Raw genomic sequence first — 19501 nt, 5'->3', positions numbered from 1 at the left:
TTCTTGCAGGACCAGCTTCATGGACGCCTAGAAGGACCCCATGCCTGGTTCAATGGTCATCTTGAAATGGTTTTTGAACAAATGGCCTTGCATTTTCATTTTTCATGGGCGCTGCAAATTATGTAGGCAGTGCTGGCATCTGGGGCACCTGGGACACGAACTCCTTTGGTGGCTACCCTGTGCCTTTGCCCATGATGGGCCCGAGCATATGTTACCCCTGGCTTTGAGATGTGAAGCAACTTCTTAGCTGCTGCACTCACCTCGCGGACATGGAACAAATAATCTGGATGTCAGGCTTGTCAGGTTTGATGTTTGCATAACCCTGGGCCACACCTTCCTAGCTTGTTTCATTCAGCCTCCCCCGAGGGACCCTGAGGAAGCCATTGATGCTTGTGGTTAGAGGTGACTTGCCCAGCTACCCACGAACTGAGGCATCAGTTATATAATTCAAGATGCCATGGCTTACCATTTACCAGTTCTGTGCAGGATGAGTTCCCAGGGATGGTACTTTCTGGTAAGATCTCTGTGACCAAAACTAAGTCTAGTAGGTCATTGGTAATATCTTTCAAAATGAAGAGTCAGTATTAATTTTTAAATACCCACTCAGTGCAAGAGAGCCCAGATTTGAGGTATGATTACTGAGGTATATATCCTGGAAGGACCGACATGAAAGGTAGAGCGGGAAGGACACATTCAGAATCCTGTGCTCTTCCTCTGGCACTTGAGGGTTTAAATCAGTTTCTCCCAACCATTTCGGAACTGAAATCTCTATATTACACTTGGTTTGATGTCATAACGTTGATCTCTCTATTAAAATGACATATATATTAATATATAAAGGTATATAAATGCCTCTACACACACACACACACACACACATACACACACACAAAGTAAAAAGTTCTAAGCCAGTCAGGACAGATGACTTCCAGCACAGGGGAAGGAAGCTTTTGCCAAAATACTTTTCACAGAGCAACAGATGTGTACAGATGAACTCTGGGGACAGGGGAGGAGGGAATGAGAGGCCTTGCTGAGGCATAATTGGAGTTGGCAAGGGTAGGGAAGAGGCCTTAATGCCAGCCGCAGACTCCTCACACAGAATACCAAATGAACTAATCGCTTTCTGCCCTCAGAGGCAGCGATCACAAGTATGTATCAGTCTTAGAACAAGGCCATACAAACAGAATCCTAATAGGTCATTCTTAAGTAAATGATTTTATACTGTTTTATATAAATACATACACCACATTCCCCAAGTACACAATCTTACTATTCCAGCAAGTATTGTGCAATAAGAACATTGTAGATGTTAACAGCATGAAGTCCTTTCCCTGCTCTTTACCGTGTGTATGTGTGTGGGGGGGTGTGTGACCACAGTTACTCAAAGTATTTCTCGTGGTTAAAGTACTCATCAGGTCCACGTGCAACGGAAGAAAGCTATAATTGCATTTATGCCTCTTAATATTTTGATTTTCTGGTCTAAGTACGTCTTTTGGCACTTATAAAATGGCCTGGCCCTCTTGCTGCCAATTAATGACTTTCCAAGCTGAGAAAGCTATAGATGCGGGAAAACCCAAGCAGCGCTGAAAGAGCAGGAGTGACTGCAGCAAGAATCCACAAGGGAAGGGGAGCGTGAGAAGAGAAGTGAAAGCCATTCACCTTCTCACCCTTCTACCCCTCAGACGACTTTGTGTTTCCACACTGCTAAAATGTCATGCTTTGCCTTATGGTATATTTGAACTCAGGTCTTTATATAAGTCAGTGCTCCTGGAAGGGCTCATCTCCTGACCCGGGGGCAAGGAGGGAGGACCCTTTGGACCTCACATCCAGACCTCCAAATGAGGCTAAACCTCCACTGACAGGTACACAGAGAGGACTGAAAGCTGTACATCACTCAACCTGAATTTGTAAAATATATACTGCTTTGACATTTCTTCATTTTTTAATGTATTGGGAACCTCAAAAACGGAAGGGGTTGAGCTCTCTCTCCGCCCTGAAGCGGGGGGTGTGTGTGTGTGTGTGTGTGTCTGCTTTTTTACGTGTATTTGTCTTCCAGTGCACATTTTCATAACTGGACTGGATGTCACATGCTCAATTAACTAGGGAATACGTTTTTATTATCAATGCCACTATTGGTTGTGTCTCGATCTCCATAAGGAACTGGCCAGCTGGGGAGATTAGCATGAACTGGCTCATAACTGGAGGGGAATGAGGATTTGTGAAGACAACACATTTACTTTGTATGCTTGTACTTTGTTTATCACAAACAGGCGATAATGATAAGGATGTGAAAGAAACACAGTGTTAATGACAATACCAGCCGGGAGTGCGAACAAAAGCCGCGACTCTGGAGCTAAAGCTAGATGTAAATTAAACCCTAGGTTTGTTCAGAATTCAGGTCTTATAGCTACATATTTATGGCTATTAGGAAGACATCTGTGTTAAAATTCCTGCAAGAATAAAAGTGTGAAACCCTCCAGCCACTGATCCTAACTCTTCCCACTAAAGCAATTGCTTTATGACATTGTTTTTGCTGATGTGACCATTTTATTACAGAAAATGTATTATATAACACATGCAGCTTACTACCTGCAACGTTTATTAACACACTATACACTGATCACTTGTGGTTCAGGAGGTGTTTGCAGATTGTATGAAGATAAACATTTTAATTTCAATAGTTGTATATTTAATGTGCACTTTACATTTAGGGTGAATTTCCCAATTTTCCATTGATAGTAGTGATGCACCATCACTTTTAAGTGTAAGCTAAAGAGTGAATGAATTTATAGAAAAATACTGAATAAATAAAAAATGTGGTGGTCTACTAAGCAAAAATCATGAAGGTGCTCCAAAAATGACCCAAGTTTTGGAAGCAACAGGCCATGTAATAAGAAAGAAAATGCAGGCTTTGGGTTGGTTTTTCAATAGTGATGATGGCTACACTGAGCCATATCGGTGAGCAGTGCCACACACACGCAAGGCTGCTGTCTGATGCCCCAGGAGCGTGCTTTTCCACGTGACACTAATTGGCCCACACAGGAGTGAAACCATGACCCTTCCCTCATTAGCCACATGCTTAGACCAGCTGAGCTAGCTCACTCTGGGTCACTGGGGTCCCATGTAGGAAATTACCATTCCAGTGCCCTGTAGTCCTTTCGTAACCTCAACTAATGAATGTCCCGAGGAGCCTAATGTCATTCCTGGGGGAGCACACAGCTCTCCCAGCAGTGGGAAAGCGGATGATATTCTCAAGTTTTAACCTGGGGAGAGCCAATTGAAGAAGTGGGGAGAACTCAGGCAGCCTGGAAACAATCTTTCGAACACCTGTGTGCAAGACTAAAAGATGGCAACATGCTGCTGTGTCCATTTGTTTGCCAGGCCTGGTCTCAGGACATGAAATGCAAGCACAGGGAGGTGAAGAAAGCTGCTGAGCATCACGTAGCAAATTCATCACAGCAGGAATAACATCAAGTCTTTGTTGTCTGGAACGAGTACATTTGATTACCAACCCCATGAGGCAGGTGTTATTATCCCTATTTTAGAGATTCAGAAACTGAGACTCTGAGGTAACTAGTCAAAGAGTCTAGGACTGTGGGCTCTTCCCAGGATTGCGATATTCTGGAAACTAACAAATAGTCAAGTTGATGGGCAATTTCATAATATGGACAGACAACTGGCCAAACCTTTCTGCTTGTGCCCCCTTTTAGGTCTCAGGAGAAAGACGATAGGTTCTTTATTTTTCTGTAGCTTTAGCACATCCATAATTTAGTCTTGAGAAGAGTTGTTTGAATAAGATGAATTTATAGTCAAGACTGAGAAAAAGCCTTCTTCCCACATGCTGGAGAACACTGGAAATGAAGGGATGGCAGGCTTTCTGAATGCATACTGAAGAATTGGGAAAAGCCATGAGTCACTCCATCATCTTTTTAAAAAGACTGTTGGATGGATACCCCTCTGACGGCCAAACTAACCGGTGGGTGAAATACCTTCTGGTGCTCACTTGGCAGCTACCCTTCCCGGAGCCACAGCTGGCCCACTGCCCTGGGGTCCCCACTGCCCTGGTTCTCCCTGGAAGCCATGAAGGCCTGAGTGCACGTCCACTTCACGTCAAAGGACAGACAGTACAAATCAGAAGAGACTAGAGACACTTATGCAAACCAACAAGCAATACTCAGTCCTCCGGTATCTGATTAGTCTAAAGGGATAATTCAGCTTGCCCTTAAAATTTGCTGGTCAAATGCCTAAGGAATTTAGTATTTTTAAGGTGCAACTGACTAGAGATCTAGATAGAATTGCTAATTCACCATTTATTAGCAGAGAGATATTGGCAAGTTACTTAACCTCTGTTTCAGTTCCCTCCTATACATGACAGGGACAAAAGTCTTCCTCTCATGGTGGTTTCTGAACCAGATAATGCATGTATGTAATATGCTTAGCACAGAGTTGGAATGCTCAAAAATGACAGGCAGTACTTTTAATTGCATGCCCTGTCCTCTTTCCTGACCACAGTGTGACTGAGTGAAGAGTGGTACAAGCTACCAAGGTCCAAAAGCACGAGACAAAGCTCTTTACTGTAATCTCATTTTCAGTTACTCATTTGAAGGCAGTATCTGTTTATTATTTCACATACTGTATTCCTCCTCACCAGAGGCTGCTGAGAAATTATTCCTTGAGGTAGAGAGGGAAAGGTCTTTTGAAGGAGTGAGCATGAAGTCCTGAGACTTCCTAGCACTGTCTACCCACTCCTTCCCCAGTGCCCAGCTTAAAACTATAGACTTTTCTGTGTCTATTATAAATTTTCTTCTGACTTGTCAGCATTATTTGCTTGCAGTTTTGGAGGCTCAGTTCTGGTCGTCAAATCACAAGACAGCTGCAGCCGTTCTCACAAATGGGCTCTCAGGCATCAACACTGGGTGGAACTGAATTGTTTCCAAAATTGAAATAGCTGCTGAGAAATAAGGGCATCAGGATAGTTTTCCCAGGTGATCCTTGGCCAGCAGGTAGGAAGACGCTGCGTGGAGCTGACAATATTCCATGATGAACTGATACACCACATGATGTGAGATTCTCTAAAACAATGGACACTAGGCAACCTCTCTCTTAAACACTCTCCCCCAAGCACATTCACTGGCTGATTGCCATCGGTCAGGCTTCCTAAGCTTTCAGTAAATTCAATATTGGTAAGAAACGTTTATATTGCCACGAGTTGGTTATAGCTTGATTTTCCTTGATTATCTCAGCCAGATTTGTGAGCACTTAACAATTAATTGAAGCAGTGACTGGAGATCTGGAGAGGCAGGTCCTTCTGGGACCTCTAGTTAAGCCATTCTCTTTAACCCACTGCCACCTAGTGGTAACTTAGCAGACTGAAAAACGCTTCACTAAAGGAGAGAACATAGCTGGGCAAGGAACTCTTTCTTTGACGCTCCTATCCAGAAAGTAGAGGGAAAGAGTGACAGATATACCTCATTTCACTGGCCTCCATTCCCAGGCCAATATTTAACTGTCACTGTGTATTTTAAATGTCAAACTAGCTGATTCTTCTGCCTTTATTTTCATTAATGAGGACGTTCTCATTTAATCAGAACTCTTTGAGATACAAAACAAGCAAGCAAGGGCCAGAACTGGAGCATTTGGATCTTGCCTCCCTTTCCTCCACTTCTTTGGAAGTTAGAAATTTCCTGTATGTCAACTGAGCCCAACTTAATAACATATGCTTTGAAAGTGGGGAACTGGGTCTTGACAGTTAACTTGAGGTTTCCCTCTCTAAGAATCAATATGATTTTTGTTTGTCTATCTTCCCAAGGTGACTCAGTTCTGGAAGCACACCGAGGTGATCAAGTATTCAATGTGGCAAATCTTTGCGCAGTTCAACTTTCTATGCATGCACAGAGAAAAGCTGGTGGCAAATTCAGACATTTCTGGAAGCAGTGAGGATCAATTAGTCAAGTGTGGTAAAACAGTCAATGGTGACCTCAGCAGATCGTGAAGACAGTGGATTAATGCCAGTGAGCTATTAGGTAGAATGAATTCACAGGGCAATTACCATTGCTTGGGGCTTAGCAGAGATAATTCACAATGTAGGCCAAATTTCTTTTCTAAGCATGAACTTCAAATAAACTTGGAAGAATAAAGCTACCTCAAGGATAGAAATCTAGATGTGTGTGCTTTGGTTAAAAAAAAAGGCGCAAGGTTACAACAATGACACTGCTGGAAATGTTTTAACTTTCTAGGTCAGTCTCTTCACTTGGTAACAGACTACCCTGCCTCCTCTCCCCTACCCCCAAAATCAGCAGAGACAAAGCAGCCAGTACATTAATACAATCATATTTATTACAGTTTCCAGACTCCCATATGACACATATCTAAAGCAGAACATTGCAAACTGACGTTACTAGCAGCAATTCTCCCTAAACAGAAAGAGGTTAGGTGAATTTAACAATTAGGAGTAATTTTGAGACAAGGTTACAAGTCATGGTTTTTCTTTTAGCATCTGGTATATGAATAGAAAAACTACAAATTCATAGAGTCATCCAGGTTTAGCCTTGTCTAAAAAAACATTAATAAGTCACGGTGCAGAGGGGTATCCCCAGGGTAGCCCAGAAGGCTAATGTCTTTAGATACCAGTATGAAATAAGTAAATCACTTTTCAAGACATCACTTACTATCTGCTTTACCTTCAGGACAACAGAAAAAGAGCTGGACAGCTGCCCTAGAACCTAGCTCACACATAATTCAGTCAGATAATCATTGTTTAAATAATATCCCTTAAAATTTTTTAGACATTTTCCCCCCACAGCTCTAAAAACATAACATCAGACATAACACCAGATGTTTGCTCAAAGGACTAAAAATCAAAAGCATTTGCTATGTATTGGGAATAGCTTTTATAGCTTTCCTGAGGGAGAGTTCCCTTCTTTTCAGAGAATGTTTTTAAAGGAGCACCAAGTCTGGTTGCTTATCAAACTACTTTTCATTCTAAAAAAATAAAAGACCAACTGAAGGTCTCAGGTGTACTTATTTTTCCCCCTAGATCTCTGAACCATCCAAAGCCATTTCTTGACAGAGAGCTTTCATTTTTATTAGAGGAGTGCAAGAGAACTTACAAACATTTGAAAAATACTCAAAACACTGGGAATACAGAAGGCCCAACCCTTCCTCAGAGCCCAGAAAACTGTGACAGGAACCCCAAAGGCTTATCTTAAATCCATCACTCAATTTGCCAGAAAACAATGACAGACCACCCACCTTTGCAACACAGGCCCAGATAAAATATTCTTGCTTTACAATCACTAAGAAAAGCCTTCTGGGAATTACTGCCCAGAAAAACACAGGCTCATGAAGAGAAGTTAGTGAAAAGAGGTCAACTGCATTCTGTATCTGGCACAGGAAAAGAAAAATTAAAACAGTTGCAAACCACTATATTTATACCATGATACACTTACATAAACCTTGACCTGCCCAAAGAAATCATTTCATTCAAAAAAAATATACAAAGGGTTGAAAAACTTTAGGGCAGCACCAGTGACAGCTAGCTGTCTTTGATTAATTTAAATTTTTTCCTAAAAATAAAATTTAGACAAAATTTAAAGATGTAATTTTCAGAACCGATTCTATTTCATGATTTTACCCATTCCAGCTGCTACAGTGCAAACAGGAATAAAAATATCTATTCTTCATCAAGCTAGGTTTCTATTTCTTCTCAAGGGATAGAAGCAGTACACCTTTCTATAAGGCTTCTGAGGATTAAGAGCAGCTCATAGCTCGTGACCTGACAATCTCTAAAGGTGCTTCTGGACTATTTCACCATGAAAACAGATAACCCCCTCTTGATCCACTAACAACTCATAGCAGGGATTCCTATGCACCTAGACTTTAATACTAATGGATTCTAGGATTTCGGATTTGACATGCACTATGCAGAGAGCAGGGTACTGATTAGGCACTGCTAACTCTGGCTAACCATCTGACCAACAATGGCCCACCTCTGTCATAAGATGGTCTCTGAAAGGAAGCATAAATGCTTCCCAGATACTAGAACAAGCAACCTAAAGTGCAAGTTCTCCTCGTGGCAGAGCAGTAGAATCACCTCTATGTACAAAGAATGGCACATGAAATCATTCTGGGTGTGAAACCATATCTTCTATTTCTCAATCCCTTGTTCTTACCTAACAAAGCTGGAAACTGCTGAAAGGACCTCAACAACTACACAGGTATGCCCTGTGAAATGTCCAGAAAACACATTCCCATGTTTAGAAATTACCTTGAAGATCCAAAGTTGGATGTTCATAAATAAGTACTATTCTTACCAAGTTTCCCAAATCCAAATATCTGGAGAATACTAGAAACCACTTTTGCTACACTGCAGCTGCTTAGAGCCCCTTCAGGTGAGCTGGTGGGAGGCCTCCAGGACTCTACCATTCTAGCTGTTACTGCCCCCTTTTCTCTCCTCCTGAGGAAGGCTTCAGTTGTTTCCATAGCAACTTACTATAATGTCCTAGGTGATGACATTTTTTGAGCAGTATATACATTGTTAGGACCTATTTTTTTCTTACTTATGAAAAATTTCTCCAATAATAAAAAAAAAGGCAATGACTTTTAAAAACTGACTTCTCTAAAAAAGTATTATGCTTTGTAGAAAATACCACAATACTAGATAGTTCATTCATTCCAGGATCACTGTCCAAACCAAACAAATAAATGGGCACATAAGACGGATCACACAATTTTAAAATAATCTTCAGAGCCAGAATTGTTAAGCTGGGCAGAAAAGCAGTAAATCAATCTTTATATGGATATATAAAAATTATATACAAACATGAAAACCAGCATTGGTTAGATTTAATCAGGCACTAGGCTGAAATAGAAATTGATTATATTCCTTTTGACGCCAATTTTCTACTTTACTGGAAAAATCTAGTATCCATTACAGCTTTTAGCTGAGGAATGAGAGGGCAGAAAGATGGGACAGCCAAACAGGGGAGATTGGTAAAGAGGTAGAGGCAGGGATGCCTGATAATTAAACAAGACAACTATTAATTGGGAAACTGAGATTTTATACACACTATTTAGAAGAGATTTGACTGGAAGATTCCAAAGATGACTGTTCAAGTTTGTGACCTGGAACCTCTCTAAATGTTTAGTGCATCTGCTCTGACTCTAAAAAACTATTTAAAATGCATTTTAAAATAAAAATAAACAAACAAAACAAAACAATCTCTACAAATTCCCTTTTAGGGATGTGTCATTTTTAGATGCTCATTCTCCCTTTGGTATTATCATATAAATCACTAAGAAGTTTAGGGGCATTCTTTCTGATAAGGATCAGAGAAGGGTGGGGACTAGGATGTAGGAGGAGCAGCAAAGAAATGTTACTCTCCTTTTACTGAAGATATTCTTCTGAAACTTCCACTATCCCAAAGGAGAAAGGAATGGAATATGGAAAATAGTTCCTGAAGACATTACGGCCTTCTGATCACAGCAAGATCATAATTATGACACCTACAGAGATTACCTGCCTTGCTCATAAGAATTCTAACCAAACTATGAAATGCAGTTAGCAAAAATTACTCATGGCACTTAAACAAGTTCAGAGACTTTAGAATGCCTTCCTAAATTTCTTTTGTCTTAGTGCTCCTGTGAGGTAGGTGTCTGATGGGGAAAATCTGAGGCACAGAGGGGTTAAGTCTGCTCTCCTTTCATTATATGATGAGCCAATGACCCAGCCAGCAGAAGGACCAGGCACCCCAGCTCCATAACCTTTATTTGCCCTGCTTCTCCGAAGGCTTACCTAAGTTATACAACAAATGCAGCAGGGGAAAATCTTCTTTTCAAGCATTTTAACTAGTTAGCTGTTTCTTATTTGTACTGTGAACATGAGTAATCTAAAATAAAACCAAATATAAACAAAACAAAAATCAATGTTGCCTAACAGTCTGTGTCAAGATATAGCCTATTCTGCACTGGTGACTGAAAAAGCATAAAACATGATTCAGGCAGTACTGGAGAGTGCTATGGTATTTCTGCTACTGAAGCCAGGCTGTGAATGAACTGTCCTTTACAGACACTACCCACTATAGTTTGTGAGAACCTCTTTGGCCTGATACAAGGGAATTAAAACTACCGCTGCCGTCTCATGAAAACCATTCTGAAAGATATTCTACACAGGGCCAGCCCTGCCTGGAAAGGGGATTTTCAGCTGTATGATGCATGTATATTACTAAGTTCATGCAGCACTCTTTGAAGCCACACATGAAGGTCGCAGTCCCTTGCCATAAAGCTCACAGGACAGGTCACAGAGGGGCAATTACACAGGGTACATGCACTAGCACCATGCCACAGAAGTTAGAGAAAGGGACAATAAGCCACCACAGGAGCATCTTACAGTCCCATCTGGTATGCCATTCACAGAAGTTACTTCTGGTAAGGGAAGACCACTGAGGTCCCATATTCCTTCCCATAATAAGGAGAGGGATACAAACAGGGCATTCACTGCCGGCTGCTTTGAATATACCAACTATTCAAATTTTACCCTTACATAAGCTGGTAACTTTCTTAGATCTTATATATATCCTAAGATAATAGATTACATTTCTTGATTAAGAGAGAATGGTGTAGAGCAAAATTCAACAGTCGTTTCAAGATGTGGGTACAGGGCTCCAGGGAAATTTATACTGCTACTCTTAGAATCAAATTCATGAGTACCCAGGCACTAGCTTTTAAAATGAGATCATTCTTTTTGAGATGAGTCTCTCTCCTCCACACTATAGAGTCCATAGAGTGAATTTAATTCATACTACAACCCCTGATTCAAATGGAAGATCTTATATTTGGTCTGAGTGTCTGAGGTACAGCATACCAAATCAGATGTGTGTACCCATGTGCAGCCTGATATTATTGCCTTGATATTAATGCAAGCACCCACCCTCCCAAGGCTTTTCTCCCCTTGAGGGAGCTCATCTCCCAGAGAAACCAAGCCTGGCTCTCTTCTCAACACATGCAGTACCAGAAGGAATCATTCCAACTCAGGGTTTCACTGGGATACTAGGATATAGCATAGCAGCAATTCATGCACTTTATTTCTAAAAACCAAAGCTCAAGTGAGGCTGAGCTGTTCACTGTGCAAGATGAACCAGTAGGACATTCTCACCTCGGATGAAAATCTGGTTTATGTGTCTAGTGAATACCTGCTGGTAATCTACCTTGGGCTTTCTCTTTTTCTTACGGGACTGGCCCCTAGAAAGGGTAGTAGCTCTGGAAAAGGTACCTCCCACACTAGACCCTTCTGTCCGCATAGTCCTCCCTGACAGCTCTGACCTGGACTCCTCCCTTGTAGATGCCTGCAGGGAAGAAGGGACGGAGCGGGAATGTTTGCGTGAACCCCGGTCAGTATCTCCTCTTCCCCACACTGAAGCTACCTTCCAAGTGGATGTCTGGGAGTATCTGGACAGAGTGGAGTCTTCAACTGCAGACTTAGAATCTGCCTCCTTCTTGGAGGAATCTTGAAGTTTTAGTCGATCAAATAGCTATAAGGTAAACAATGACAAATATTAGCCTTTAACATCCCTCTTTCAATATACAGGGGGGAAAAGACCAGATTCCTCAATTATGCTCTGTGGACAACTTGCTTCGCAAGTTTTAAAAAGTTAGTAATGAATTTTCTATTTTTACCCATAACTCAGATAAATCAGTAAGTGTGTAAAGAGAAAAGGCACCTGCTTATTTCTACTGGGAAAAACAGAAAGATTTTTAAGGCTTATAAGAGGTAACCTGTTGCTCAAATAATATGCAGGTCCAAGGCAGGAGCTCATCTGAGATTAGCTGGATGCATAAGAATAGACACTAATGAAGACCTTGGTCCAGGCATACTTGGTTGACAGCACCAGGCTTTCCCACTAGGAAACCCTGGTCACTGGGCTCAGTGATCTTAATTCCTAAGCCTGAAAGCATGCTGGGTACTCAGGAAGTCAGGAGAAATTGCCTACCCTCGTGAGAGTCAATGAAGAATCCCGCTCATATGCTTTGCCTAGAACAGGCTTTCGGTAGGTCTCATCCACGTCAGTAAGTGCCTAGAGAAACAGCCCAAAGGGGGAAAAAGGAGGCAAAGTTAAAAATATTATTTTTATGGCTTTCAGAAAAAAAATTTTAAAGACAAAATAACATCTAATTGTAGCAGAATTAAACTTAACAGGTGACTCAGCTCTTGGGCAGAAAAAAAAAAGGTAATACCTGGCACCCTCTGAGTAGGATTTCCAAGAGGCTACAACCATGTAAGATGAATTTCTTCTGTGGTAAAGGGCCTTTACAACTGCACAGAGGTTCTTATATTTCACTGTGCATAAATACCCAGGAAGCTTATTAAAGTATGAATCCAAAGCTACTACTCCCTTAGAGATTCAGATTCAGTAGGTCTGGGATGAAGCCCAGGAACTTTGTTTTAACCAGAAGCCCCAGGTGATTCTGATGCAGGACAGCCTCGGTCAATGCTTTGAGAAACACTGCTGCTTCTTTTCCCTTTCCAGTTTCTATGTTTTGTGACAGCAATTAACAGAGACTGACCAGAGTTACACATGAATTATGGTGAATTCTCGTCACTGAGAGATAATTTCACAGGACAGCTGTTAGGATCAAACGAGACTGTATATGAGAAATTACTTTGAAAAGTGTAAATCACCATGCAAGTATAAGCTGACAGTGTTATTATTACCAGCACTGTCATTACATATGTTATCTTAAGTCCTTTTCCTTCAAAAATAAAATTATAATAATAATAAAAAATTTCTTACATTTTAGAGGCGAGAAAACTGAGCCTTAGAGTCACACAGTAACGAAGTAGTAAAGCTAGGATTCAAATTCAGGTTTTCTGATTCCATAATGGTTAGAAAAGTCAGAAAGACCTGTAATAAAGTCCTGGTACTTCCACTTACTGAGAGAGTGATCTGAACCAATCTTCTAAAATCTGTAGCCTCAATTCCTTCATTTGTGAAATGGAACAGTAATAGACCTACGACTCATTCATTGTGATAATATGAAGTCCTTAACATAGTATGTGGCACATAACAAGTGCTTAGTAAATATTAGCAACTACTACTATTACCCAGGGGAATGTGTGATGGAGATAAAGCTCAGTGAGAAGAAAAGCTGGAGATGAACAACCATATGGAAAAGAAACACTGCAAAGTCCTGGTGGCTCCTATTTGAACTGCCCCACATTATAGCTGTGCTGTAATATACCCCTTCTTTTCTTCAAATATCTAGTAAACAGTAGACTCTAAAAGGTTGGAGGGGGTACATTCCATAAAGAAACACCATGCAAACTATCTTACTTATTAATATGTCTGCTCCCCCTATCCTCCTTATCTATCTTTCCAAAAACAGTAGAGTGAAAGTTCCTTTCTGAAACTTCTATACTTAGCACTATACCCAGCCAAAGTGGGACGTCAATAAATATTTTTAATAGGAAATCAATATAAAAATACTAAACAGTTGAAATAAGTAATCATTCCTTAAGGTTGGTTTTCTTAACCTTGGCATTAAAAACATTCTGCATTGAGTAATTTTTTGTTGTTGGGGGCCGTCTGTGTACTGTAGGACATGCAGCAGAATCCTTTGCCTCCAACCACTAGATGCCAGTAGCACCCTGTTCCACAGTTGTAACAATCAAAAAAATGTCCCGACATTGCCAAATGTCCCTGGGAAGGAGGAGAAGGGAAAAACCACCCTGCTGACAGCCACTGCCTCAATGAAAAGGAAGCAATAAAAGGAACTTTTTTGTTGTTTCTCAGGAGGGTGTAAGGATTCTAGTTCTTCTGGGAAGTTATTCTGTAGGCTTCGCTGAATAAGGTTACTCAGGACCTTTAGACTTGTAAAAGATCTAATCCCCAAGAGGTTCTCCAGCCCCTGAAGAAGGCTTAATTACCATATTCCAGAACTTGTCAAATGCAACGAGGAAGCCTGTACAGACACCCCGAAGTCCCTTGAAAGTGCGGATGTGAACGTTCACCTTCACCCCCTCCCGGATACAACGATGGAGTTCACCCAGAGGGCTGCCTTCGTGCACTGAAATGAGAAAAGAATAGTCACATAGCATGAACAACTAAATCACACACATACACATATTCTCTCGCACATACACACACACACTCTCACACTCAGGCATACACAGTCTCAGTCTTTCCCTCCCTCCCAAGTTTGCAAGGCAAAATTCTTTGGAGATTAATGCCACTGATAGTAAACAAACAAAAAAGTCACTTTCTGCTTTCTTCCTAGTGACATAAAATAGAACGACAGTTCCACGCTACAGCTTGGATAACTAGGATGGGTACCCTTGACCTCCTCATTCTTCAGGCGTGGGTGGGCTTATAAATTATAGTGGTGATAAATTAACAGATGAAAAGTACTCTTGGAAGAAAGTGACTTAACAGATAAGAAGTAGGAGCTTATGTCAGACTGGAGATTCGGCAAGAAGACATAGGTGGGGCAGAGTGGCAGAAACAGCAGCCTTGGAAAGGAACATGAGAGCTTGGTCTGACCTTCATCACCTACCCTTCCTCTAGCAATATTCTAAAATTCTCTGAACCTTTGACATATAAGGGTGTGCATGTATGTGTATATGTACCTGGGTATGTTTAACACAGACTGTGTTAAATCCAGCACCGTAAACACCATTTAGGTCATTATCACTGGTTGTGTCACCTTGGTGGTAACTTTCTCTCTACAAGTCCAAGTTTCCTTATTCATAAAATAAAGTTAGATGATTAGTCAGCTTCTAGATTCAGGAATAAATCTCTATAATTCAATGTCTTAGAAACTGATTATAATGCCTGGATTACTCCTTTTGCCTATATACATACGCTGCCCCCACCTCACCCCCATACACATGTGTTCCCTCAAAGAGTAGACAGACCATTCTTTTTTCTAACTTGGGGAAAAAACAGGGCACCACTTCTCCCCCACACCCCAAATCAAAGAGAAAGGAAAAGCAAGTATCTTAACAACAGTCTCTTATTCTAATGGCAAATGGCAAACTCAGGTCTTTCAATTCTCACATCTGTGCCTTTCTCTTGATTTTTTTTCTTCCAAAAATTTAATAAGGTGTAATTCCAGGAAGCATTTCTCTCCTGTGATCAAAGGTACGACACTAGCACCACCTACCAGAGCAAACTGCCAAGGCAAAAATGAGCTCCCCATTCTGAATCAGAATGCACATTCTGAATCTCTTTCCAGCAGTCTCTGACAAATTCCAAGTAGATATAAGCTAAGCTTATAAAAACTTAATATGACCAAAGGGAGAGGAAAAAAAAGCCTCATCTTTGCAGAAACTTTTTCTTCTCAATCCCCCTTGCATTGCCATTATGCTTGGGTCACACCCTTCCAAGTCCAGGTCATCTTTACTCCACTCTTACTTCTCCTTGCTCATGGCAATCACAAAATTCAGACAACAGATTTTCAATAACTAATACCTGTCTCCTTCCACAACTAACCATATCATCATCATCACTGTCACCATCATTATCACCAATTACTGAGCCCTCAGTATGGGCCACGCCCCGTGGTAAGTTTAACTTTATGTACATTATTTTCATTAATCCTTACAGCTAACACATACTCTTATTTCCCCTCATTCTATAAATGAGGAAACCAAGGCTCAGAAAAGTTTAAATAATTTGCTCAAAGTTACTTACTTAGTAAACAGCTGAGCCAACAGTCAATGTCAGGTCACATGCATCTTGACCTACAGCTTTTAATTATGACAGTCTAACAGTGACATTTAACATTCACTGAGAATTTCCATATATGCTAAGGATGATTACTGTTTTAAGTGCTTTAAATGTGTTAATTAATTTAAACCTCACAACAATATGTAGATTCTATCATTGTCCTCATATCACAGATGAGGAAATTGAGGCCCTAAAGAGTTTAAGTAACTTGCCTAAACTAAAATAGCTAGAAAGTAGAGGAGCCAGTATTCAAACGTAGATAGTCAAACTGTGTTCTGCTCTACCCCTAAATAATTTTACTACTAGAAACTTAGCTCCTAGAAACATTTGCCCTAAAAGTGCTTTTGCTTAAGAATAGACACACTAGCCCGGCCGGCTGTGGCTCAGCGGTTGAGCATCGACCTAGGATCCAGGCAATCGGGGTTCGATTCCAGGTCAGGGCACATGCCCAGGTTGCGGGCTAGGCAGCTGATTAATGACTCTCTCATCATTGATGTTTCTATTTCTCTCTCCCCCTCTCCTTTCCTCTCTCTGAAATCAATAAAGATATATTTTAAAAAAATTAAAAAATAGCACACCGTTCTCTCTCTATCATCACAAAGTCAAAAGAAACTTTTTGGTTTGTCTCTTCAACACATTCTAGCAACAAATCCCTCTCTGGACCCAAATTCCATTCTCATTGCTTTGGACACAAACCCTCTGCCTCACATATGCAGCACCCTCCACACCCCCAAAACAAGCAACCATTACAGTGTACTCTCCTCTTCCCTCTCCTGAGACTAGCATAATGGGTTAAGCACATACGCCCTGGAGTTGGACAAAACCAGTATTCTCAGCTGCAAAGTAACCAGTTATGTGACCCTGGGCAATAACAGTTAATAACTAAGCTTCAGTATCTTCCTTCATCTATCAAGTTGTATCTAAGGGCAAAATGAGATATAATGCATCTAAAGGGCTTAGCAAAGTGTACAGCACATATGTGTTCAATTACAGTAGCTATAATTAGCAACACTGAAATTATCACCTGACTTATAAAGGGCTGCATGAGAAAACTTTCTGGCTGATGGAATTGTTCGGTATCTTGATTTCGGTAGTGATTTCAAAACTCACTGGATGTGGGGTGGAGGGGATAAAAGGAGGGGAGACATCTATAATACTCTCAACAATAAAGATAAAATAAAAATAAAAGGCTGTATTCTGCTATGTGTAAATTACACCTCAATAGCCTGATTTTCAAATAATTACTTGTTATCCACAGTCATGCTCCTCCTTAACTTCAAGACCTAAAGCTTACCTTTTATAGTAACTCTTTCTTGAATGAATCTAATCCTCACCCATGCTGTTTTTTTTTCTTTCTTGCTTTCTGAAGGTCATCAACTCTGTGATGTCTACCCATCTCTATCATATACATTCCACTGTTTCCAGTGGCGTGGCTAAAATTTTCAGTGCCTAGGGCATATTCTCTGAGACCTCGATTCCAGGCATATATTTTACCCTGGGAAGTCGACAAAGCTGGTCTTCACACTCTGTCAGAACAATACAGCAAAGTGCTCCATAGATAAAGGTAACGCCACCCACCACACAAATATTTCTTTTCCTGGACAATCTCACTAGCAAAGCAATAACTGACGAAATGAAAATGAATGCTGCATTCTGAGTCTGATGTGGCAAAGAGTAGAGCCAAAGTCAGGTCCTCCAAACTGGTCTTATTTTAGGAACATGATACTCCATCTCTGTTACTGCTGGACAAGCAAGCCGGGGTGAACCCTAAGCTTGGTCAGGGACATTGGGGCATGGTGAGTCATCTCACAAACGCACCCCTAACAGCGCACAGCTTTTCAGGATGCTTCTCTCTTAACAAACACATTTCTAGGAATGAAACAAAATATACCCTTGCTTAGCACAACCCTCCACTCCAAAGGCAGTGGTGACTTAATAATGTCACAACGTAGCGATCAGGATACAGATGCTCTGAACGGCTAAGTAGGTCACTGCCTTTGCGGGGCAGATGTGAGAACTGGTTGCCAGACGACAAAACACATAACCCTGGGCTGTTTGTGTTCCGTTTATACAAGACCTAACTCACGCATCGCATGGGCAACCTCTGCTGTTTACAGCTTCACTCTAAGGATGTATTAGGAGGCCCTGAGGAATTCCCCTGAGCTATTTCCACTTCAGAACTTTAAATAACCTGTGCACATGGTAACCCGAGCCTGACGGACAGTCCTGCACCCAGCCTGGCAGAGGGGCTGTAAAACATGCCCGTCTTCGTGGAGCCTGTGCCTGGGGCACGCTCGGCGCCTGGGATGTGGCAATGCGAACATGTGTGTATCAGCACCCTGCGACCTTCTCCTGCTTAGGGCGCCCCCAGGACGAGCCGTCACTCGGTGTGCTGGCTGGACAGGTTTCCCCACACTCCACCCCGTCCTCTCCAAATCCCACCGACCGAACACGCGTCCCCCCAACACCGGCTCCGCGCCAGCGCCTCCGCCCGCGGTCCCCAGGACCTGCCATCGCCCTGCAAACTCTCCCCGTGACGCGCGGGCACGGCCGCCTCTGCAGACCCCGCCACTCGCGCGGGTCCTCTCCGACCTGCCATCGCCCTGCAAACTCTCCCCGTGACGCGCGGGCACGGCCGCCTCTGCAGACCCCGCCACTCCCGCGGGTCCTCTCCGCGGGCCCCTCGTCACCCCGCCCCGGCGGCCGCTTCCACCGACCCCGCCGCCTCCGCAGGCCGACACGCCCAAGGCTCCGCAGGCCCCCCGCGGCTCCGCACCGCCCCCTACAGCTTCCTCCTCTCCCCCCCGGCTCAGGCCGACCCCTCCTGACTGAACACGGCCGCCCCACGTCCCACGCTCCCCGAGCGCCCCCTCCCCGCGAACCTGCGCCGCGACCCTCCCCTCACACGCCGCGCCCCGTCACTCCGCCGAGGCCCCCCGCCGCCCCCCGCCGCCCCCCGCGTGCCCGCCCGCGGCACTCACGGGGCATTCGCGTGAGCACGTTGCGCGGCGCCCTCCGGCTCCGGGCGGGCGCGCGGCGGCTGCCCCCGGCGGCCTCGTCCCCTTCCTTCCGCACCACCATGAGGCGGCGGAGGCGCTCGATGCGCTCGGGGTCCGGGGCGGGGGCGTCCGGGCGGCGGCGGGTCCTGCCCGAGGGCCCGGCGGCGGCGGCGGGGGCTCCTGAGCCCGGGTCCGCGCCCCGCGTCCGCCCGCGCCCGCCGCCGCGGCCCCCGGTCCTGAGGAAGGTCTCGTAGGCGGCCACGTTGTTGAAGCAGGGCGCGTTGGGGTAGGGGATGGGGGGCAGGCGGGGCGCGTACAGGGCCAGCAGCGGGTCGAAGCTGTCAGAGTTGACGTCCAGGCGCGGGCTGGGCGGGCGCGCGGGGCTGCCGGCGCCGGGCGACCTCGCCCCCCACTCCCGCTCCCGCTCCTCCATGTTTGAAAGGCCCGCAAGCTGAGGCCGATGGGAAGGAGGAGCGGGGCCGCCAGAGGGCGGCACTGCGCAGCCGCGGGGCAGGGACGCACTGCGCCGGCGCGGCCGCCGGAGGGCAGCACCTGCCCGTGGTCTGCTCAGCCGGGGGCGGGGCGCTCGGCTGCGGGGGGTCAGCCCCCCCCCCCCCCCCGGGCCCCAGCGCGCGGGTGACAGGTTAACCTGCTTTAATGCAGGGTTTCCTCATCTATGTCATTATCACTTAGGGTGTCTGTTAATACTCCAGATTCCCCGGGGTCGAGGCCGGAACCAGCATGGCAACGAACTCCCCCGGCGTTTCCCTGCTCTCTGGG

At 43.7% G+C, this 19501-nt stretch overlaps 1 protein-coding gene across 1 annotated transcript; it reads right to left on the bottom strand.

The window, feature by feature from the left end:
* Positions 1–10888: 10888 nt before the first annotated feature.
* Positions 10889–19154, bottom strand: LSM11 (LSM11, U7 small nuclear RNA associated). The gene is made up of 4 exons (XM_087816952.1): positions 18704–19154; positions 13922–14061; positions 11988–12071; positions 10889–11528 (listed from the first exon to the last, which is right to left on the bottom strand). Exons 1-4 carry the CDS (start codon positions 19152–19154, stop codon positions 11118–11120), a joined length of 1086 nt encoding a protein of 361 aa, XP_087673078.1. The 3' UTR covers positions 10889–11117.
* Between the last annotated feature and the right edge of the window lie 347 nt (positions 19155–19501).

The sequence above is a fragment of the Miniopterus natalensis genome, chromosome 4, assembly GCF_054644295.1.
Source record: "Miniopterus natalensis isolate mMinNat1 chromosome 4, mMinNat1.hap1, whole genome shotgun sequence".
In the NCBI taxonomy this organism is placed as follows: Eukaryota; Metazoa; Chordata; class Mammalia; order Chiroptera; family Miniopteridae; genus Miniopterus; species Miniopterus natalensis.
Note: the sequence above shows the minus strand (reverse complement) of the source record. Positions and strands in the feature narration are given on the sequence as shown.

Bases quoted from the DNA above. Each gene is read 5' to 3' on its own strand.
- LSM11 (XM_087816952.1), bottom strand. From the start codon at position 19,154: ATGGAGGAGCGGGAGCGGGAGTGGGGGGCGAGGTCGCCCGGCGCCGGC. The intron at 12,072-13,921 runs GTAATTAAGCCT...CTGTTTCTCTAG, and splicing joins TTGACAAGTTCTGGAATATG to GCACTTACTGACGTGGATGA. The intron at 11,529-11,987 runs GTAGGCAATTTC...TTTACCTTATAG, and splicing joins CTTCATTGACTCTCACGAGG to CTATTTGATCGACTAAAACT.